This window comes from Octopus sinensis, linkage group LG11, assembly GCF_006345805.1.
Source record: "Octopus sinensis linkage group LG11, ASM634580v1, whole genome shotgun sequence".
In the NCBI taxonomy this organism is placed as follows: Eukaryota; Metazoa; Mollusca; class Cephalopoda; order Octopoda; family Octopodidae; genus Octopus; species Octopus sinensis.
Genome location: NC_043007.1, coordinates 28,296,926 through 28,318,613, shown reverse-complemented (window position 1 = coordinate 28,318,613; position 21,688 = coordinate 28,296,926). Strand labels below are relative to the sequence as shown.

The 21,688-nt window shown below is 41.2% G+C and overlaps 1 protein-coding gene across 3 annotated transcripts in view; it reads left to right on the top strand.

Annotated features, from left to right (window-relative positions):
- Positions 1 to 576: 576 nt before the first annotated feature.
- The window catches only part of LOC115217154 (rho guanine nucleotide exchange factor 38), a 72,673-nt gene continuing 51,561 nt past the window's right edge, over positions 577 to 21,688 (top strand). The window contains exons 1-6 of one of the 3 annotated variants that reach the window (XM_029786774.2): positions 577 to 844; positions 14,722 to 14,907; positions 16,566 to 16,695; positions 19,387 to 19,478; positions 19,950 to 20,099; positions 20,864 to 20,969. In XM_029786774.2, coding sequence (XP_029642634.1) covers positions 14,752 to 14,907; positions 16,566 to 16,695; positions 19,387 to 19,478; positions 19,950 to 20,099; positions 20,864 to 20,969 — 634 coding nt within the window. In that variant the 5' untranslated portion in view covers positions 577 to 844; positions 14,722 to 14,751. The remainder of the gene's footprint in view (positions 845 to 14,721; positions 14,908 to 16,565; positions 16,696 to 19,386; positions 19,479 to 19,949; positions 20,100 to 20,863; positions 20,970 to 21,688) is intronic. The other 2 variants (XM_029786771.2, XM_029786773.2) reach the window with 2 other exon arrangements.

The window sequence follows — 21,688 nt, the reverse complement described above, 5'->3', positions numbered from 1 at the left end:
GAGCTAGTAAATATACTCAGCAAAATGCTTGAGCTCTTTATTTTGTTTATATATTTAATGATTTCTTTTTTCCTTAGCTTATTTTTAGAGTAATTTTTTTAAAACTGTTTATTTTCGAAATCTCTGTACTCTTTCGATAAACTGAGTAATATGGACCTTCACAGTTAATGCCCAATAGTCAAAAATCCTGTCGATAAAATGTATCGTTCTCGATAATTAAAATGCTGGGTATTTTTTCATTACTAATTGTAATATAGTAAAAATGTTCCCTAAAAGGGCGCGGAATTAAATGTTTTGAATAAAAAATATCACTAGAGAAGGGAACAACTACTCAATTTCTGGTAATTTACTTCCCTCGTGAGGTAGCGAATGCTATTTCGACCGCCTGCCAATCGAAGTTTAGACCTGACCTACAAGGTGAATGTAAATAATACAAAATTACCAAATGACGAAATATAGGAAAATAACAACAACGAGCCAGATGGGTGTAAGAGACGAAGGAAGAGAGAGGGAGGGGAAAAGAGAAAGATAGAGAGAGAGAAGGAGAGAGAGGAAGGGAAAAGAGAAAGATAGAGAGACAGAGCGGGAGAGGGAGTGAAAGAGTAATAGCAAAAAGAAAAAAAGAAATTGTTGTGTTGTGATAAAATTAGATTCGTTTCCACGTAAGAGAAAGAAAATTCTGCAATAAATTAAGTAGAAAAGCAGTTTTGCAGTCATTATTAAGCCTAATTAACGAATCATTTTACTGGACATTGTATTTTAGCCGAAACATATTGTTTTGTTGGTTCCGGTTATTTGAACTTTCTACAATTTTCTCGTATTTTAATCTTTTCCAGAGAAGTTGGTAAGTTTTTCTCTCTCTTATTTTTCTAACTTTTACTTTATGTCACAACCTTAATTAGCCAAAACTGTTAATTCTATTTACAGTAATTAATTCTATTGCTCTTTTTCTTTCTTTCTCTCTCATTATCCACTTTTTTCTTTCCTTTATAAATAAATAAACAATGACAATAAACGATTTCAAATTTTGGCATCAGCATTTTTTGAGGGGATGGGCAAATATCGATTCCGGTACTTGACTGCTACTTAATTATTGACCCCGAAAGGGTGAAAAGTATAGTCGACTTCGGCGGAATTTGAACTCACAATAATATTTTTACTGTAATAATATAATGCGATTATTCGGGTTAGATTCCAGTTGAACTTTGACGGCGAATAATTTAAAATAAACATTTATTTACACAAAAGGAAATTATCGGAGAACTTTCATCTAATTCTTCCAAATCTTTCTGTTTAAACTGTATTGAAACCATTTGTGGGATTTTTCTTTTATCACAGCAATTTCTTTCAAATATCAAACTTACTGTTTGAAAATTTGATTTTATGTTTTATAATTATTAATTTTATAATTAACGAAACACTTTACCTTGGACATGATAATAACAATTACCATTAAAACCGTCTTACATGCTGTAATTAACAATATTAATGTTTTATTAATAAACAAATGCGTGTTTCAAGTTTAAACCTGCTGATACGACAGGAAACTACTCAACCTGGGTGTTACTCGCTTGATGGGCAGCTTGTTTTTTGTTCCTGACTGAAAGATTTATATAAATAATTAAATTACAATTAAACAATGTCTGTATCCCAAATAAATCTAACGAATTTCAACTTTTTATTCTCGAACAATCCTTTATGATATTGTTACTGGTGTGCTGGTGATGTTAAGACCTCCTCGATATTTTTATATCATCCGTGGCCCCACACAATGTAAATGTAATTCAAGCAATAGAGGCAAACAAATCCATGCCCGAAAGGTAAATATGTAAGATCTTGTACAAGATGGTTTAATTCTGAAAACTGACGATCGATAAGAAAACAACTTGGCCTTCCTCCAGTTTTGTGTCAATATTACAACATTGGAATAAATAACAAAAAACTTGCATGGAATCAAGTACCCTGACCTCCCAATATGTTGCAAATCCCTTATTTTGGTTTGGAATAAAAGGTCGGCGCCGATGGGTATACCCCTCGGCGCCTTAATAACGAACCATGTATTTCACACTGGAAAATTTATTTCTGTAAAATGTTTTTTTTTTCTTAAATACACAAGATATAGTCTATAAATTTAGGATGTTTTTGAAAGATACTATATTTTATCATCAGAATATATATACTTTATCACACAACAATTAAGATATATTTATTTTAAATCATTCATCTTTCTCCCCCACCCCAGAAATTAGTTTGGGCGCGATTATTTAAAATTTTTATGAGGGTGGGGGTGAAATTTCAGAGACCTCCACCTCACCCCACCCCACCCCGTTTTTCGGACCCCCCAAAAGGGTTTTGTAGCATATTATAGGGGGTCACTGGAATTCATTCAACGAAAAAAAAAAAAAATTCCCAATGATTCCGGGATGGGAGGGAGGGGGTTTCCGAACCAAAATAAAAGATTTGCAGCATTTTAGGAGGTCAGGGACTTGATTCCACGAAAAAAAACAAAAAAACAACAAATCGAGTTTTTTTTCTTTTCTTAGTGAAAATCGTGCGGGTGTTAATCTAAAAATTTACCAAATATTTAATCGAAATATAAAAATGTACGGGTATATTCCTGTTACTGTGGGTTTGATAATGAAATCAAAACAAGCCAAGAAATTATAAAAATACACTCGGGTGTCCCGAGCAAGCGAAACGAACCGCAAAATTAAGAATAAAGTTACACAAATTAATACACTACACTACATACATTCCTCAGAGTCCCGGTGCAAAGACTTCAAGTTACCCCCATTTCGAATTATCTCCCTGTAATCTTAAATCGATTTCAAATTACTTCTGCACTGTTCACATTACTTCCCTTACACACACACACACACACATAAAAACATACAAACACGAATATGCAGAATAGATACATACAAACGTACACACATATATACATGCATACACGCACTTACATGCATACATACATGTGTATGCGCACACATGTGCACAAACAAACAAAAGAACGCAGCTCGGATTTGCAAAGGTTGCAAGACATACCAAAAATTTTAGGATAAAATAAATAAGTAAATGAGTGGAAACTTACCAGTGAGTGTGCTAAAAAAGTGAGGCACTAAAAAAAATGACTCTCCCCAGACAACAAAAGACAAAACTCCTTGGATGTGAAGGAGGAAAAAGACAGATGCAAAGAGAGAACTGTGGTAGTCTTACCTGTCGGTCTGGAAAAGGGTCGCTTTCAATGTCCACGTGCTCTGTCTCCATCTGCAAGATTCACTCAATGTCCATGTGAGCTATCTGTCACTGTACAGTCTAACATGTCTGCTCTGATGCACTGTTTACTGTCAACTGACTCCTCATGCCTGGCTGACCCTGCATGCCCACCGCGGCCCTTCTGGTAGGATCCACAGGCCCCACTTCCGACAGGATATGCCTACTCCCTCACTTTCGATCCTTCCCTACAACACAGCCTGGCTCATAACACCACACACCCTCCCCCCAGATCTGAAGATCATTCAACCAACCAAACTGCCCACACCCTCTCCTCAACCCTGACCACACACCTTAACTTGTCTCGCAACCAGTAAGGAGGGCACTGCTCTCTGTGTGACCCCCGTGTAACTTCCGGACTGGCCTCAGTTTCTGGCATGTTGCTGCTGGTTTCATCCTCTTGTCCATTACTGTTGGCCCCATCCTCTGTCGCAGTGATGATCCTGCACACATCCAAAACGTGTCAGGGCATGCCATCTATGGACACATTGTTCCTCGAATTTACTGTGATGTGCACTGCGCATTTGGGAGTTTAACCCAGACTTCTTTCCTGACCTGTACAAAGGCATGCTCTATCTCTTCTGTGGGATGTGATGATGCAGTACATGAATGTCTCCACTTGTACTTGAATATTGCCCTGTGTGGCACTGACTCATCAGCCTGTCCTGTCCTAGGCGACATATACATGTCACTTGTCTTGCATTTCTCCCAGTACATCATCATCATCATTGTTTAGTGTCCGTTTTCCGTGCTAGCACAGGTTGGACGGTTCAACTGGGGTCTGGGAAGCCAGGAGGCTGTACCAGGCTCCAGTCTAATCTGACAGTGTTTCTACAGCTGGATGCCCTTCCTAACGCCAACCACTCCGTGAGTGTAGTGGGTGCTTTTTACGTGCCACCGGCACAGGTGCCAGGGGAGGCTGGCAGCGGCCACAATCGGATGGTGCTTTTTACGTGCCACTGGCACGGAAGCCAGTCAAGGCGGAGCTGGCATCGGCCACGTTCGGATGGTGCTTTTTACGTGCCACCAGCACAGGTATCACAACTACTATTTCCATTTGATATTTCGATGTTCATGTACTTGACTCAATAGGTCTCCTCAAGCACAGCAGGTCATTCTGCAATCCAAGGTACTTTGAATGGGCTGGGGCTATGCGAAACTGGTGCAGGAAACAGCCCTGGTCTTTGCAGTCACAGCATATCTCCAGAGATCTCGGTCCTTCATCATTGTCTCTGTGAGGCCCAACGCTCGGAGGTCATGCTTGACTACCTCGTCCCATGTCTTCCTGGGTCTACCTGTCCCCCTGATACCTTCAACAGTTTGGGAGCGACACTTCTTCACACATCTCTCCTCATCCATCTGCAGTACATGACCATACCATCGCAAGCATCTCTCTTGCACACCACATCTGATGCTTCTTATGTCCAGCATTTCTCTCAGGGTGCTTACACTCTGTCATGCGTGCACACTGACATTACACATCCAGCGGATCATGTTAGCTTCATTTCTTTCAAGTCTATGCATGTCCTCTGCAGTCACAGCCCAGTTTTCACTACCGTGAAGCATGGCGGTTTGCATACATGCATCATACAATCTACCTTTCACTCTGAGTGGAGACCCTTTGTCGCCAGTAGGGGTAGGAGCTTTCTAAACTTTGCCCAGGCTATTCGTATTCTAGTGGTGACACTCTCTGAGCATCCACCTCCACTACTAACTTGGTCACCCAGGTAGCGGAAACTATCAACTACTTCTAGTTTCTCCCCCTGGAGTGTGAGGGAATCTGTTTTCTGAGTATCTGTGGTATCTATTGTCCCTGTGCATCTGCCGCACATGAAAGCTATCTTATCAGTTAATTTCCCTTTGATGTTGCTGCACCTCTTATGCGTCCATAGCTTACACTGGGTACATCTTATGGAGTTTCTACCTACACCTTTCCTACAGATCGAGCAGGGCTACCTGCCCGAGGGGGTGTGTGATGAGTTCGCCTTTCTGCTTACTATAACTTTGGTCTTTGCTACATTTACTCTAAGGCCCTTTGATTCTAAACCTTGCTTCCACACCTGAAATTTCTTTTCTAGTTCCGGTAGTGATTCTGCTATGAGGGCCAGGTTATCAGCATAGAGAAGCTCCCAGGGGCAACCTGTTTTGAATTCCTCTGTTATTGCCTGGAGGACTATGATGAATAAAAAGGGACTGAGGGCTGAACCTTGGTGGACACCTACTTCTACCTGGAATTCTTCACTATACTCACTGCCAATCCTAACCTTGCTGACAGCCTCTCTGTATAGGGCCTGTACAGCCCTTATTAGCCATTCGTCAATCTCCAGTTTCCGCATTGACCACCAGATAAGGGATCGGGGGACTCTGTCAAAGGCTTTCTCCAAGTCCACGAAAGCTGTGTAGAGGGGTTTATCTTTAGCTAGGTATTTCTCCTGCAGTTGTCGAACCAGGAATATGGCATCAGTAGTGCTTCTACCCAGCACAAAACCGAACTGCATCTCATCTAAGCAAATTCTCTCCCTAATGAGATGGGTTATGACCCTCTCTGTGACCTTCATCACCTGATCCAACAGTTTAATACCCCTGTAGTTATTTCTATCTAGAGCATCACCTTTACCCTTGCAGCAGTTGACTATGGTGCTGCTACGCCAGTCATTGGGTATGACTCCATTATGAACTACCTGGTTTACAATGCGGGTGACTAGGCCATAGCCCACACCACCAGATGTTTTAAGCATCTCAGCAGTGATTCCTGATAGGCCGGGGGCTTTACCTGGTTTCATACCCTTAATTGCCTTAACTACTAGGGAGCTGTCTATTCGGATAGCTGGTCCCTCTACTGGGTCAACATTTGGCAGGCCCTCTTCCTCCCATTCATTCTCCACATTCAGCAGTCTCTCATAATGGCTTCTCCAAGCCTTTTTCTTTTTAGAAACATTGAAAGCAAGTGCACCATCATCCATGCGGACGCATTTCTCTCCTGTGACATCACTATTTTCTCTCACACACTATCTAGCAATCCGAAATACCTCAGTTCTTTGGTCCTCACGTCGCTGGGTATTGGCAAACTTCTTTTTGCTTCACCCTTGGCTATGTATACCAGCCGCCCAGCCTCCCTTTTGGCTACCTGGTACAGTTCCATGCTACCCCCATCCCTCCAGGCTTTCCAGGCCTGTTTCTTTGCTCTAATGGCTTTGTCTACTGTACTATTCCACCACCACGTAACTCTAGGTCTGGAAGCGACTTTGCACCATCCGCAGACTTGGTCTGTGGCACTCAGCAAACTGTCCTGTAGGAATTTCCAGCTACCTTCTATGTTCGACGTCTGTAGCTCCTCCTCCCTCTCATCAAATTTCTTGATGAGGATGTCCCTAAATCTCTGACCATGTGAAGGGTTCTTTAGCTTCCAAATCCTTCTTTTCTAGATTGGTCTGTTTCTTGGTATCCTGGCCTCAAGCCTAAAGTCACTAATGATTATCCTATGCTGAGGTGTACATTCTTCACCCGGGTGGGTCTTTGTATTTAAGAGCAATCCTGCATCCTGCTGTCTATTTGGCTAGCGGAGTCCTCTGACTGATAGGTTATGAGGTGGCAGTCTGGCTTCCTGAAGTTAGTGTTGCAGATTAAAAGGTTACATGCATCATAGAAATCCAGTGGTCTAGTTCCCTTATCATTTCTGGTGCCAATACTATAGCCACTATGTACCCCAGTGAAGATACCCGATTCCTGCCCAACATGCCCATTAAAGTCTCCAGCCACAAAGATGAGGTCTTGCCACCCGTCTTTGAGGTAGCCTGTAGAAGGGTATCATAAAAGTGGTCCTTCTGATCATTTGGTAGCCCAACATGTGGAGCATAGGCAGAGATAATCGTAGCTGTGCTGTTCTGTAGGACTAACCTGAGCTTGAGCACTCTATCGCAAACCCTGACAACCTCTATGACCTTATCCACCCATTTCTCCGCAAGGAGAATGCCTACACCCCCTACACCATCCATGTTACCTTGCCAGAAGACTTTATATCTATGTGCCTTGCCCGTGAGGACCCTAGCTGAAGCACCTCTCCATCTTACCTCTTGTATGCAGTATACATCAACCTGTCTTCTTTCAAGCATTTCTACAATCTCACTAGATCTATCTTTCAGTGTACCAACATTGACAGTGCCAACTCTGAAAACTGGGAAGGTAATGTGGGGTGAGGTTTGAGGAGGAGGAAGGATGCAATTCAGCGCCTGAAAAGAAGAGGTTGTTGTGGTGATCGTTTTTTAGGCATTTTTCATCTGTTCTCTCTTCCGACCTGACAACATTCAAGCATTTAGGCATGTTAAAGTTGTGGCCCCTGCTGTAGGCAGGAGCTGGTGTTAGCAGCGTTGTAAGCATAAGCATTAAGGTCATTGATGATGTAGATGTAAGTTGTGTGGCAGAAATACTGATATTCCAGGTGTTAGTAACATTCTAAGCAAGCATTATAGTCATTGAGTGACTTAGTTTTAAGCAGCGTAGCAGAGACATGGATATTCCAGTGTTGGGTGGGGGGTGGGAGGGGGGTTCAGCTGAAAACTGGTTGCATTGCGGCGGGGAAGGGTTCCGGCAGAGAGAAGAGAGATAGAGAGAGGGAGAGAAAGTGGGGGAAGAATGGAGGAGAGAGAGTGCAGGTAATATAGGGAACAGCATCAGTGAAGAGGGGGAGTTAGGAGAAGCGATAACAGGTAGGGGTGGTGGCAGCTTCTAGACAATGAAACGTAGGATATCATGAGTGAGGGAGGAGACTGTAAAAGGAGATAACCGGTTGAGGTGGTGACAGATTTCAAAACGGAAAGAAACGTAAGATAACTGGTTAAGTGGGACGGTTGATGAGCAGCTGCGCTAGCTGCATCCGTCATAGGGAAGAGAATCAAGGGTAATACATAGTGAGTACATAGTGAAATAGCATATTGAGGAGGAGGGGTTGGAAGAATAGACACATGTAATGGTGGTGGGAGAAGGGATATCCGGTGTAGATGGTGTAAATATAGAGATATCCAGTATTGGTGGTGGGGGTGGGAAAGGGCGGGCACACCGTGAATGGCGAAGTTTTGATTCGGGACAGAGCGGGAGATACATGGAACTAGGAATGAGAAGAATTAAGCAATCGGGGTTTGATAGGGGACAGTACAAATTATGGGAAATAAGAATGTGAACTGAACGAGGAGGAACGAATAATAGAGAAACGAACAAATTATCATCATACAGAGACGAATAATTATCATAATAAGCTTTACGAGATAGGACTAAAATGAAAAAATTATATTTGGGGGGACAATATCAACAGTTAGCTCATGAAAAAACAAACAGTTAGTAAATAGATAATACATTTTAAGTGTTAGTGGCGAATGTAGTACAAGGAGTCGAAAGAAATGAAATGAGTAATTCTTAGCTCGCTTTGGACCTCTGAACGAAAAACAGTGCCATTGTCTATAAGCAGCTAATCCATGGAGCCTCATTCTAGGAATATCTCATTTTGTATTCTTGTGATTTCCTCCATGGTCCCCATCTTCATCTCCCTCCATATGGCCAACCATCCTGGTCTGCAGTTGACTATCGAGAAGTATGTCCCCTGCATCACATCCACTGCCAGTTGTTTCCAGTTGTGTTCCACTGGAATGCTTCCTGCCTCATGCACACTAGAGCAGGGACAGAGGACTGGCACCTGTCACAGCTCTCAACTACTCTTTGCACACGCTGTCTGGTCACATCCGAGTCAACTTTTCTGGCTAGGAACAAGGTCCTGTCCACCCCCATGTGATGCATGGTATGCAATCTCCTTAGCTCCAAGTCACTCAGTTGACATACTGTAGCCACTCCATGCTCCAGATCCTCTGGCACCTGCAACCAGGCTTTCTTTATTCTGGTCAGGACGTCCGCTCTATTCCTCTCAGAGAGCACAAAAACCACACTCAGCCTCAGGTTAAACTCGGTGGCTAGCTTGCCCAGAATTACCAAATGGTGTTTTATCAGCATCTCTGTGCTACCTTTGGTTCATACCCTCCACTTGCTGGTGACCACTGATCCTATCCATCTTAGTACAGTGGCTGAATTGGTCTAGATCTCAATGGTACGCAGCCCCCACTTCAGGGCCAGGCTCAGCCCCCACCTCTGGGCCAGGCTCAGCCCCTTCAACATAGCATCCAGCTCCACCACATTGATGTGGTTGCAGTCGTTCTTCTTCCTAAGCCAGGCCGCATCCTCCACCACAACACCTCCAATTGCCAGGACAACTCCCGTTGCCATGCTGCTGGTATCACACCACATGATCCCATTCTTCAACTTGGGCACATACCAGTTTCCTCTTACTAGGTCCTCCACAGTCATTCTCTCCAAGACTTCTTGCATCATGGCAGTTGTCTTCTCGCCCACGTTATCACTCCTTTAGCTCACCTCTTGATAAAGCTGCATGCTGTCTGGAGCCATCCTGCAATCAGGTAGTGTCCCAGAAGCTTCCCACACATAGAAAACAGTTCCTGTCTACTCATCTTGGAGTCCAGTTCTGGGATCTCATTCCCTCTCCAAAACACCAACATGCCAGCCTTGTCTCTCTGTAGCTCCTCCTTCCATCGCCTCCGGTGGTTTGGCAGTTTGCCCCAAACTCTTCAGGTGGCTTATGACCTCCTTTGCCAACACTGTGCTCTCATCCACCAGGATGTCATCAATATAGGAATTGGTGGATGGCGGGGAGCTGGAAGAAATGTTAGCACGCTGGGCAAAATGCTTAGCGGTATTTCATCTGTCTTTACATTCTGAGTTCAAATTCCGTCCAGGTCGACTTTGCCTTTCATCCTTTCAGGGTTGATAAATTAAGTCCCAGTTACGTACTGGGGTCGATCTAATCGACTGATCCCCTCCCCCAGAATTTCGGGCCTTGTGCCCAGAGTAGAAAAGAATATAGGAATTGGGAGCCTTTTTTCACTTTGTCTGCCTTTCCCAGGATGGTTTTGAGAATCGTCGTCATAATCTTCTTTGCTGAATTTAGCCTGAATCCCAACCTGGTCAGGCAGTATGTCTGTCCCTTATACCTTACTAACTGGTATCTCCACAGTCTGTCAGCCACATGCAGCTGCAAGTATGCTGACTTCAAATTGACAATTGTGGAGGCTCCTGTCATCTGCCTCCACTCTCTCAAGGTTTTGCTGCCAATGTCCATAGCTTTGCTGCCCGTATGGCACAATATGTGGTCGTTCAGCTCTCAGAAATACAGTACTGGCCTGACATTATGCTTTGTTGGCTGCACCACTATCATCAGTGGTAGCACTCCACTCTCCACTTCCTCATTCCAAGGAATCAGAATACCTTCTTTGATCCACCAGTCCACCTCTCCTTTGAACTCGCTTCTGGCATCCCCTTTCAGGGTATGCTGATAGCAGTCTACTGCATTTTTCAGTGTGAGAGGATCTCCCTGTCCAGCCATCGAATGCAGCTTGAAAATCTTTGTCTGTGATATGTGCAGCATATTTTTCTTCACAGCTCTCACCACTCTCCTGTTGCAGACTCACAGTGCATCACCAAATGCTACACCAACTTCATTGACCATGGCACCCACTAAACAGGCAATGGCATCCATCCCCATCACCATATCAATTCCATCCACCACGTGGTTGATCATGATCACATGCAACCTCAATCTTGTTTCTTGTACCACCATCTCCACATCGCTACTTCATCTGCATTCAACTTCCATACAATCAACAGCCCTTACACTACTCACTCCACTCCATTCTTCTACCACCTTCAGAGTCATTAGGGTTGTTGAGCAGCCTGTGTCCATGAGGGCTCGTGATACCTTTCTGTTCACCACGACTTCTACTACTGGCAGTGACTGTATACTCACCTCTATTCTTTTGATGGGATGACTACCAGTGCAGTAGTCTCTCTTAGACCGTTTCCCTGCACACATTCACTAGCGATGTGGCCTATTTGTCTGCATCGATAGCAAATTACTCCAGGCCTGGGTTCCTTGCCTGGGTTCCAGTTTCTCACCATGTGCAAATCCTGACACCGAAAACACTGCCCTTTCAAGGGTTGTGCACGTTCCTTGTTCGACCCCTCTCCACCACTCTTTGTTTGACCCCTTCTCATTGTTGCAGTTGCTGCTAAAGGTGTCATCCTGCAACACGAGACGATGGCTCTGGCCCAAGATATTACCTCTCCCATTGCCATGGAGTGAATATTGTGTCAGCTTTTGCAGTTCAACTGAGACATGGTCAGGAAATCCTGTCACAAATGCTAATTTAACAGTTTGTTCCAATGCATCATCTCTATATCGCACGAGTCTCGCCAATCTGATTTCATTGGCAAACACATCGACCTGTTCACCCATCCACTTCGCTTTCCCCAGTCGACCATATGCCATAAATGAGCCCTTCTGTGAAAGTCTCCATCAGCTGGCCTTCTATTTTCTCTGCACTTAACTGGTCCTTCTCCTCCATTTCCAGGTATAGTGCCAACGCCGTTCCATCAAGATACAACAGTATGAAACTCGCTAGGTCATCTATACTTTGGAGTCTTGCCACCAACTTAAGTTTTTGCAGCCAAGCGGTGACACCTCCCTCACCACAAAATGGCCTAACCATCTCATTCGAAACATGGACCATACCCATCATTTTTTTTGTTTTCTTTTTGAGCTGAAATAGCTTGTGATGTGAAGGAGGAAAAAGATGGAAGCAATGAGAGAAATCTGGTAGTCTTACCTGTCGGTCCAGGAAAGGGTCGCTTTCAACATCCATGTGCTCTGTCTCGATCTGTAAGATTCACTCAACGTGTGCTATCCATTGTTTTACAGTCTAACATGTCTGCTCTGATGCGCTGTTTGCCGCTGACTGACTCTTCATGCCTTGCTGACCCAGCATGCCCACCGGTGGGACCCACAGGCCCCACTTCTGAAAGGACATGTCTACTTCCTCACTTCTGATCCTTCCCTACAATACAGCCTGGCTCATAATACCACACTCCTGATAAAGTTTATACCATTAAACTTGTGTAACATTTAAGATTGTAGGCTAATGTCTTTAAAAAAATCAGCTGAAAAAAAAAAAAGGAAAGAAATTTAAAGAAATAAAAACATTTTACGGAAATTACTTGACAAATACTGCAAGGCACCTTGGGCAAGTGTCTTCTACTATAGTCTTGGGCCGATCAAAGCCTTGTGAGTGAATTTGGAGACAGAACCTGAGAGAAGTCCATCGTATATATTAAGTGTCCCACTCTTAAGGGATCGATGCTAGCTGTGTCAAAACACATTGTTATTAATAATATAAATTCTCATATATTACATCTTCCATCTTTCATTTACCACACACATACATGCATTTACATACATATCTGTATATGTATGTATATATATATCATCATCGTCATCGTTTAACGTCCGTTTAACAGTTCGACTGGAGTCTGGGAAGCCAGGAGGCTGCACCAGGCTCCAGTCTGAACTGGCAGTGTTTCTACAACTGGATGCCCTTCCTAACGCCAACCACTCCGTGAGTGTAATAGGTGCTTTTTATGTGCCACCGGCACATGTGTCAGGGAAGGCTGGCAGTGGCCACGATATATATATATATATATATATATATATATATATATATATACATGCATATACATACATATGTATATATATGGGCCTTCTTTCGTTTTAACCAGCATGCCATATGCTATATCCATATGGGGTCTTGTTAAACTGATTCATAAAATGAGCTTCCATTTAATTTTGCTCAGATTGCTTTCAGTTTTGGTGTATCGATGCAACTCTGAATTTTGATTACGATCAACCAATTACCTTATCTTGTGACAGTACATTTTACATATTTTTCATGGCGATCTTTATAACCTTCATGATATTTTACATATATTTCATGAAGTTTTTCTGTGTTTACATTCGTTACAACAAATGTCCTTCAGTTTAAACTCAGGTCAGGCCAGAATGAGCCAGTCTGTATTTTTATTGAAGATGTAGGACATAGAGCATAGTGTGAGGGTGATTTGACTTTCATTTCTAGCAAATTGAACAACCACACTGAGGTTACCTCATTGGCTCATTTGCTGATGTGTATAAGTAAACAAAAACTAAAGGAAATGGATCATCATTCCAGTTGTATGATCAACTGAACTGGTTACAGATTCAACTGGTTCTTATATTATCAACCCTTAAATAAAATAAGTACCAGTTGAATAACTAACAGGGCCTAAAAGGTCAAAACTTCATTTAATTTAGAAAATTTGAAAATGTAACACCTGTGCCTTTCTATTTCTGTTATGCTTCAGTCTCTTAACACCTGGAAAAAAGCTCTACCCCCACCCCACCTTTACTGCTCCTCCCTCCAGCATCCCCTCAGTGAAGGGGACATTTCTGTTTTTGTGAATTACTTGGAAGCCTCTCTAGTGCCAGTGCCATGAAAATAGCACTGAGTACACATTATAAAGTGGTTGGCATGCTAGGAAGGGCATCTAGTTATAGAAACGGTACCAAAATAGACATTGAAACTTAATGATGTCCTCAGTCCATACCAGCATGGAAACCAGTTGTTAAGTGATGATACCAATGATGGTGAGAAGACGACCAGCATGGAGGAGAAGGGTCTGGAAGCTTAAAGATCCTGCGAATGGACAGAGATTTAGAGACGTATTACTCAAAGCCTTTGACGAAATAGAAGGGGATATAGCTTCACATCTGGAGGTTCCTATGGGACAACCTGCTAAGGGCCACCGACCAGATCTGTGGATGGTGCAAAGTCCCCTCTCAACCCAAAATAACGTGGTGGTGGAACAATGTTGTTGACAGGGCTATTAGAGAAAAGAAACAGGCTTGTAAGGACTGGAAGAATGGTGGTAGTAGGGAATCGTATCAGACTGCCAGAAGGGAAGCTAGGAGACAGGTTTATTTAGCCAGAGGAGAAGTAGATAAGAAAAAATTTGCCAATGTTCTGTGCCGTGAGGACCAAAGATTTGAGGTATTTCATGTTGCAAGACAATGCGTGAGAGAGAATTGTGATGTTGTAGGAGAGAAATGTGTCCACATGGATGATGGTTCACTCACTAAATGAGGCTGCAAAGAGAGAGGTTTGGAGACGCCACTATGAAAGGTTGCTCAATAAAGTGAATGAATGGGAGAAAGAGAGTACTGCCTGACTGGCCCTCGTGTTGGTGGCGCGTAAAAGCACCCACTACACTCTCAGTGGTTGGCGTTAGGAAGGGCATCCAGCTGTAGAAACTCTGCCAGATCAGATTGGAGCCTGGTGCAGCCATCTGGTTTGCCAGTCCTCAGTCAAATTGTCCAACCCATGCCAACATGGAAAGCAGACGTTAAATGATGATGATGATTGTTACTGTTTAAGTTCTCCACTAAAAAAAAAGGTTCCAATTAACTTCTTTGTCTCCTATAGCTAGTTTTGTGCCCAAAATTAATAAAGTGAATTTATATTTCAGATGTCTTGAAATGACTGCTTGTGTGTCACAATGTCAGTTGATGATACAAAGAAAGAGTGTGAAACAGAGAACCGTAAAAAAAAACGGGAAAGTTTGATACAAGAAATACTTGATACTGAAACTAACTATGTCAGTGACCTAAAGTGTTGTGTTGATATATTTTTAAAGCCTTCTGATGCAGACAAAGTAATTATTATTTAATACTCTGTATATTTTCTATTTCTTTTTTTTTCTATACTTCATGGTACGTATAAAAAATAGAATAACTGAGAGTCAAAACCGATCTGACAAAGGCACAATATTCAGAAATTAAAAAAAGTTTCCATTGTTAAATTAATTACAACATAATTCACATGAATATATAAATGTGAGTCATGGGCCCTGAGTGCAGGGGACATATGAAGACTAGAGAGGTACGAAGCTAGTATTCTCCACTGGATGTGCAAAGTTAGTGTGCATGTGTGACAAAGTACTAATGTATTGAGAAAAAAGTTAGGTATTAGAGGAATCCAGGTGAGGACAGTTGCATAAAGTAATGATGATCACTTAAAGTGGATAGAACTTGTGGAAGAGGGAGACCTAAGAAGACAAGGGCTGCAGTATTGAAGGAAAATCTCGAGATGCTGAGCATTATGGAGGAGATGACAAAGAACTGAGATGACTGACAATCTGCTGAAGTCGAGAGGACTTGTCTATCACAATGAATAATGATATTCTAAAATCAATTAGTATGCTTGTATGTATGGGGCCCTGATCCATCAAGCATTCCCCCCAATTCTCGTCCTGCAACACTTATCACTTCCCTATCTGCAGTACCACTTGGCTGCTGTAATCAACTGAGAGGGATCCTCTGGACCTTAACAAAAGAATTCAAGACTGGCTGCCCCTGGGAGCTCTGTTTCACTGATGACCTTGTTCTTACAGCTGAATCACTACCTGACCTGGAGAAGAAATTTCAGGTGTGGAAACAAGGCCTGGAATCTAAAGGCCTTAGAGTTAATTTAGCAAAAACTAAAGTCTTAGTAAGTAAGAAAACAGGTAAATCACAAGTCCCTTCGAGGAGATGGCCCTGCTCAATATGTAAGATGGGTGTTGTACCCATTGCAAGCTTTGGACACATAAAAGTTGTAGTGGTATCACAGGGCAGTGAAACATGGACTTTGACTACAGAGAACTTGTGAAGGTTTGAAAGAAATGAAGCTAGCATGCTCCATTGGATGGGTAATGTCAGTGTGCATGCATTGACTGGGTGTATGGAGTATGAGATGGTGTGTGCAAGAAAGAAGACTGCACTGGTTTGGTCATAGGATGTGTATAGATGAGAACAGCTGTATAAAGAAGTGTCAATCTCTAATTGTGGAAGGGGTAGACCCAGGAATATGTGGAACAAATTGGTGAGAAAGGATCTTCAGATGCTGGGCCTCACTGAGGAAATGATAAGGGACCAAGTGTTGTGGCAATTTGCTGTACTTGAGAGATACATCAAGCTAAGTTAAGTCACTGTCATCCATACGAACAGGCTTGACCTTCATAGGTGCCAGGGTTACATGAAATGCACTTGTGCTGGTGATCTATGCCAGTGGCACGTGAAAAGCACCCAGCACACTCTGTGAAGTGGGTGTCATTAGGAGAGTATCCAGACCATGCTACAACAGATAACTGGAGTCTGGCCAGCTCCTGTCAAACCGTCCAACCCATGCCAGCATAGAAAACGGTTGTTAAATGATGATGATAGTGATGATCTTTTTTATTTAACCATTTATCTGTCTATAAACCCAGTCAGCTAAATATATGAATGTTGTTTATGACAATTCTGTTTTCTGTTTTGTTAATCAACTGCTTAGTTCAATTCTGAAGGAGTTACGATTGACCGACTTTTCTTAAACTTTGAAAACATTTGTGAAACTTCTGAGAAATTATTAAAGCTTCTGAACAAAAATGTGAGAGGATTTGATTTTGACCAACAAATTGTTGGTAAGTGAATTATTTTATTAATTTTTTTTTCTGCTTCTCATTTGTGATTTCTTACTTTTGTTTAGCTCTGGTCTTTCATGCAATACAGATAAAAACTAATCATTAAATGCTATGAATACGATCTTTTCATTTCAGGATTTCCACTTCAGTTATACTTGATCAGTTGCCAACTTATTGGATCAAACAAGACTTTCAGTTAGCTTGTTGCTCCTATTTACTCTTTCCTTTGTTTCATTTTTCACATTGTCATTTCTTTCTCTCACTCCCTCTGTCATGGCTCTTACTCTCATTACTTCTTCACTGTATTTGTATTTAATCTCCTCTCCCTTTACCTCTCGCTCACTCAGTATATATATTTGGATTATTTTTCCATTTGAGAGCGGTTGGGTTCATTTTTAGTATTCTCGTTTGCGAGAGCGGTCGATTTTATTTCAGATATCCTCGTTTAAAAAATAATCTTCGGTTAACCGTTGAGAGGACATTGGTGTTGCCTTGGCAGAGGTTTGCACTCACTGAGTGCTCTTGTTTTACTTTACTTTACATGAAGTATTACGATCTTACATTGACTTTCAAGTCTTTCTCTGATTATCTCCCTTGAAAGCATGCTCATAGTTTCCATGTAAGTTATGGTAGCATTTCTCTATTTTCGTTCCTCTATTATTAATTTTTCTCGCATCTCTATCTTAGTAGAACCTGATGGATAAAGAAATCAAACTACATAAACAAATGGCTGCAAAACCGCTCAGAAATTAAATAACACAAACATATTCAGTAACAATAGTAAATTAAATTTATCCTCAACAATTTTTTACCAATTTTGAATATATCGCTCCTGTTTAAAACTTCTTACCTACTTGACAATTGCATTTCTAGCTCTCCCTTGAAGGAAGCTTATTTCTTGGACTCGCATTTTAGTACACAACAATGTTGTTAAACCTCTGTTAACAGTACCGTATGCAGATCCTTTCCATTTTCTTTCATGCATGGATAAATTTTTCACCATAGATCTTAAAGGTTGTAAAGACATTATATCAGTGGATAAATTAAAAAAGGTTCCTGTTCCCACTGCAGACGACACACACACAGCATTACAAACACACTCCACATACCCCACTTCACATTGCATGACTATCATTGGGATCGATCAGGTACTGCACAAGGATTATGGAATATTTTTCCAGTGTTTTCACTTAATTTTTGAGAGTGGTCAGGTTCATTTTTAGTATTCTCATTTGTGAGAGCAGTCAAATTTATTTCAGATATTTTCATTTTAAAAATCCTCTCCAGCTAATTGTTGAGGATGTTGGTGCAATCTCACTTTAGTTGCTGGGTCTTAATCACAGCGTATCTCCAAAGGTCCCGGTCTCCTGTTATTGCCTCTGTGAGACCCAATGTTCGAAGGTTGTGCTTCACTACCTCATCCCATGTCTTCCTGGGTCTACCTCTTCTACAGGTTCCTTCTACAGTTAGAGAATCGCACTTCTTCACACAGCTGTCTTCATTCATACATAACACATGACCATACCAGTGCAGTCACCTCTCTTGCACACCACATTTGATGCTTCGTATGCCCAACTTTTCTCTGAGGGTGCTTACACTCTGTATGCACACTGACATTACACATCCAGTGGATCATACTAGCATCCAAGGCCCATGTTTCACTGCCATGTAGCATGGCAATTCGCACACATGCATTGTACAGTCTACCTTTCACCCTGAACGAGAGGCCCTTAGTTGCCAGCAGAGGTAGGAGCTCCCTGAACTTTGCCTAGGCTATTCTTACTCTAGTCGCTACACTCTCAGAGTAACCACCTCCACTACAGACTTGGTTGCCTAGGTAGCAGAAGCAAATAACTAATTCTAGTTTTTCCCCCTGGCATATGATGAAATCTATTTTCTGTACATCTTCAGTGTTTATTACCCCAGTGCATCTACCACACACAAAAACTATTTTCCTGGTTAACCTTCCTTTGATATTGCTGCACCTTTTATGTGTCCATAGCTTACACTGGGTACATCGTATGGAATTTCTACCCATGCCTTTTCTACAGATTGAGCAGGGCCATCTATCTGAAGGGGGTTGTGATTTGACAGCCTTTTTACTTACTAAGAGTTTGGTTTTTGCTAGGTTAACCCTAAGACCCTTCAATTCTAGACATTGCTTCCACACCCTTAACTTCATCTCCAGTTCTGGCAGGGACTTGGCTATTAGAGCAAGGTCACCTCCCAGGAGCAGCTTGTTTTGAATTCCTCTGTTATTGCCTGGAGGACGATAATGAATTAAGAGGGGGTTGAGGACTGATCCTTGGTGAACCCCTACTTCTACTCGAAATTCTTCACTATACTTGTTGCCAACCCTCACTTTACTGACAGCATCCCTTTACAGGGCTTGTACAGCTCTTACCAGCCACTTGTCTATCCCCAGTTTCCACGTATATATATATAATATGTGTGTGTGTGTTTCTTTTGCATGTATTACCCTACCCCATTGAGATGCTGTTGCTTTTTCAAATTATAGGTTTTTCTCAATACTTACACAGTTATACATTAATATTGCTTGCCTAGTAGGCCATATACATCTCATTCCTCTGAAGCTACTGAGGTTTCCGGCATATTACATTGTCATAAATAATAGTTGAAATTTAACTCTATCAAATGTTGATTTTGATGGTAATTTTTCCAATCTCACAGGTCAGTGTTTCCTGGAAGTGTCAAAGGATTTAGAAAGTGTATATTCTTATTATTGTGTCAACATCGCTTCTGCCCTGGAATATGAAAGTGAGGTAAGTCTCTTGGACGATACAACTGTATAATTTGAATGATTATTTTAAGATGTATCCTGTGTCAAAACATTTAGCTCGATAATTCTATTATTTTTTTTCTTAATCCTTTGAATTTTTCCTTGTTTTATTGCTAGCAACAGCTCTACCACTTCACTCAGCTCTACTCCATTTCCAGCAATAATCTTCACTCCACCAACCGACTCAAACTGCTTCTCTCCTATTAATACTCACTTGATGCCTACTAATACTATGATGATCTCTCTTTTAAGTTGTTATTGATGTTGGTGGTAGTGGCCAAAATAAGTTTGTATCCTGGTTGGTGGCACAGTGGTGGTTGCACATAATGAAGCAGTTTCAGTGTCAGAAACTTGAATTTAGAATAAATATTGCACGAACGGACACCATAAATTGGGGAGAAATTAACACCATGGTACAAATTGTGGTTTAATTGAAATTTGTTTTTCTCTTTAGGTAGCACAGCATCCTCTGATTTTGGACAAAATCAAGCAGTTAACCGATCATTACCAGAACACAAATCAAATAATTGCTCTAAATTCCTTGCTAACAAAGCCTGTACAAAGAATCACTAAATATCATTTATTACTTGAATCTCTGCTAGAGGTGAGCCTTAATTTTACTATTGGCAACACTTAATTTCATATATTTATTCTGTACTGTGACATTGTTGAATAGATAAGATATTGAAGTTTCAGCATAGAGGGTGTGAACCCCAACTGGAATTTCACTAAATAGAATATCAGTCGACAAAGTTTGGACAGATGTATTATATTGACTAAATGTGCAACAGCAGTTATCCTAAATGTTCACTACCATTTTTTTCTGAATAAGTAAACTAATTGGCCCTATCCTCAGTAGCTTTTTAAAAGTTTAAAAAAAAAAACAGTTCAAGGCCTACCCACTTGATGTTGGCCTTGCTTTGTCTTAGAATATTTTATTTAGATATCTGGTGATTACACTTGCCATTCATTAATTTTCTAAAGAAAATTTGTTTTAGTATTTTTGTTTAATTCATGTAGCTGACATGCCCTGATCAAAAGGTGAGTCATGAGAATCTTCAGTTGTAGATTAGGTCTTATGTACAACTTTCTGAAGTATTAAATCTTTGTTTTTCAATGTTTGAAATTATCTGTCATCCAATGTATTGTACTACTGCATTGTATTACCATTTCCCATGTTATATAACAGCCAGTTATAATTTTTTTAAATGTCACACTAACGTGCCATGCATCATGTTAATATTAAGTGACCTATCTTATTTCTTTCCTGGTGTGCTATAATTCTTTTCTATATTTTATGCTACTGTTGTCTTTTCTTAGCATATATGAACTGTGTGGATTATCTTATCAAAAGAACCTTGTTTTTAGGTTACTGAAGAGAATCATATTGACTTCAGAGAACTGGACCAAGCCCACTTTTGCATGAAGAATGTTGCCAATAATGTGAATGAGAGTATACGAGCAAAGGAAATTGGTAAATACAAATTTTTTGTTGTTTTGTTAAACTAGAATTGATTTCACATCATATATTTGTATGAGACAGATGTGGTAACATTTATTTTTATATATTTGTATCAAAAACAGTGAACTGACTTCAGCTGGAGAGTGAAACTAGTTCTTACATGTATTTGCTGTGAGTTTTAGACTCTCACTTCTTAACAAGTTCAGGGACTGGTAGCAACAGAGACGGCAACCCACTTCCTTTTTCTCATTTTCTTTCTCATCTTCTTGCATCAAATATGGTTTTTATGATCATATCGATCTATTGTGCATTGACAAAAAAAGATTGGGGGACAAAATCAAGGTTCACTTCTATAATCAAGTTAGTATTACTCTATATTAGTATTTGTATAGTTCAATTGAAGAATTAAAACATTAAACAGAAAGCTTTATGATTATAAAAATAGTTATTAGTTTAATTGGGCTAGGCATCAGATGTAGTGTGCAAGAGAGACAACAGCACTGGTATGGTCAGGTGATGCATAGGCTGTGGACAGCTATGTGAGGAAGTGCTGATCTCTATTAGTGGAAGGAAGCTATGGAAGAGAGAGACTCAGAAAGACATGAGATGAGGTGGTTAAGCAAGATCTTCGAATGTTGGGCATCATGGAGGCAATGACTAGTGACTGAGACCTTTGGTAATAAGTCATGCTTAAGAAGATTTGTCACGCCAAGTGAAATCATAGTTATGGC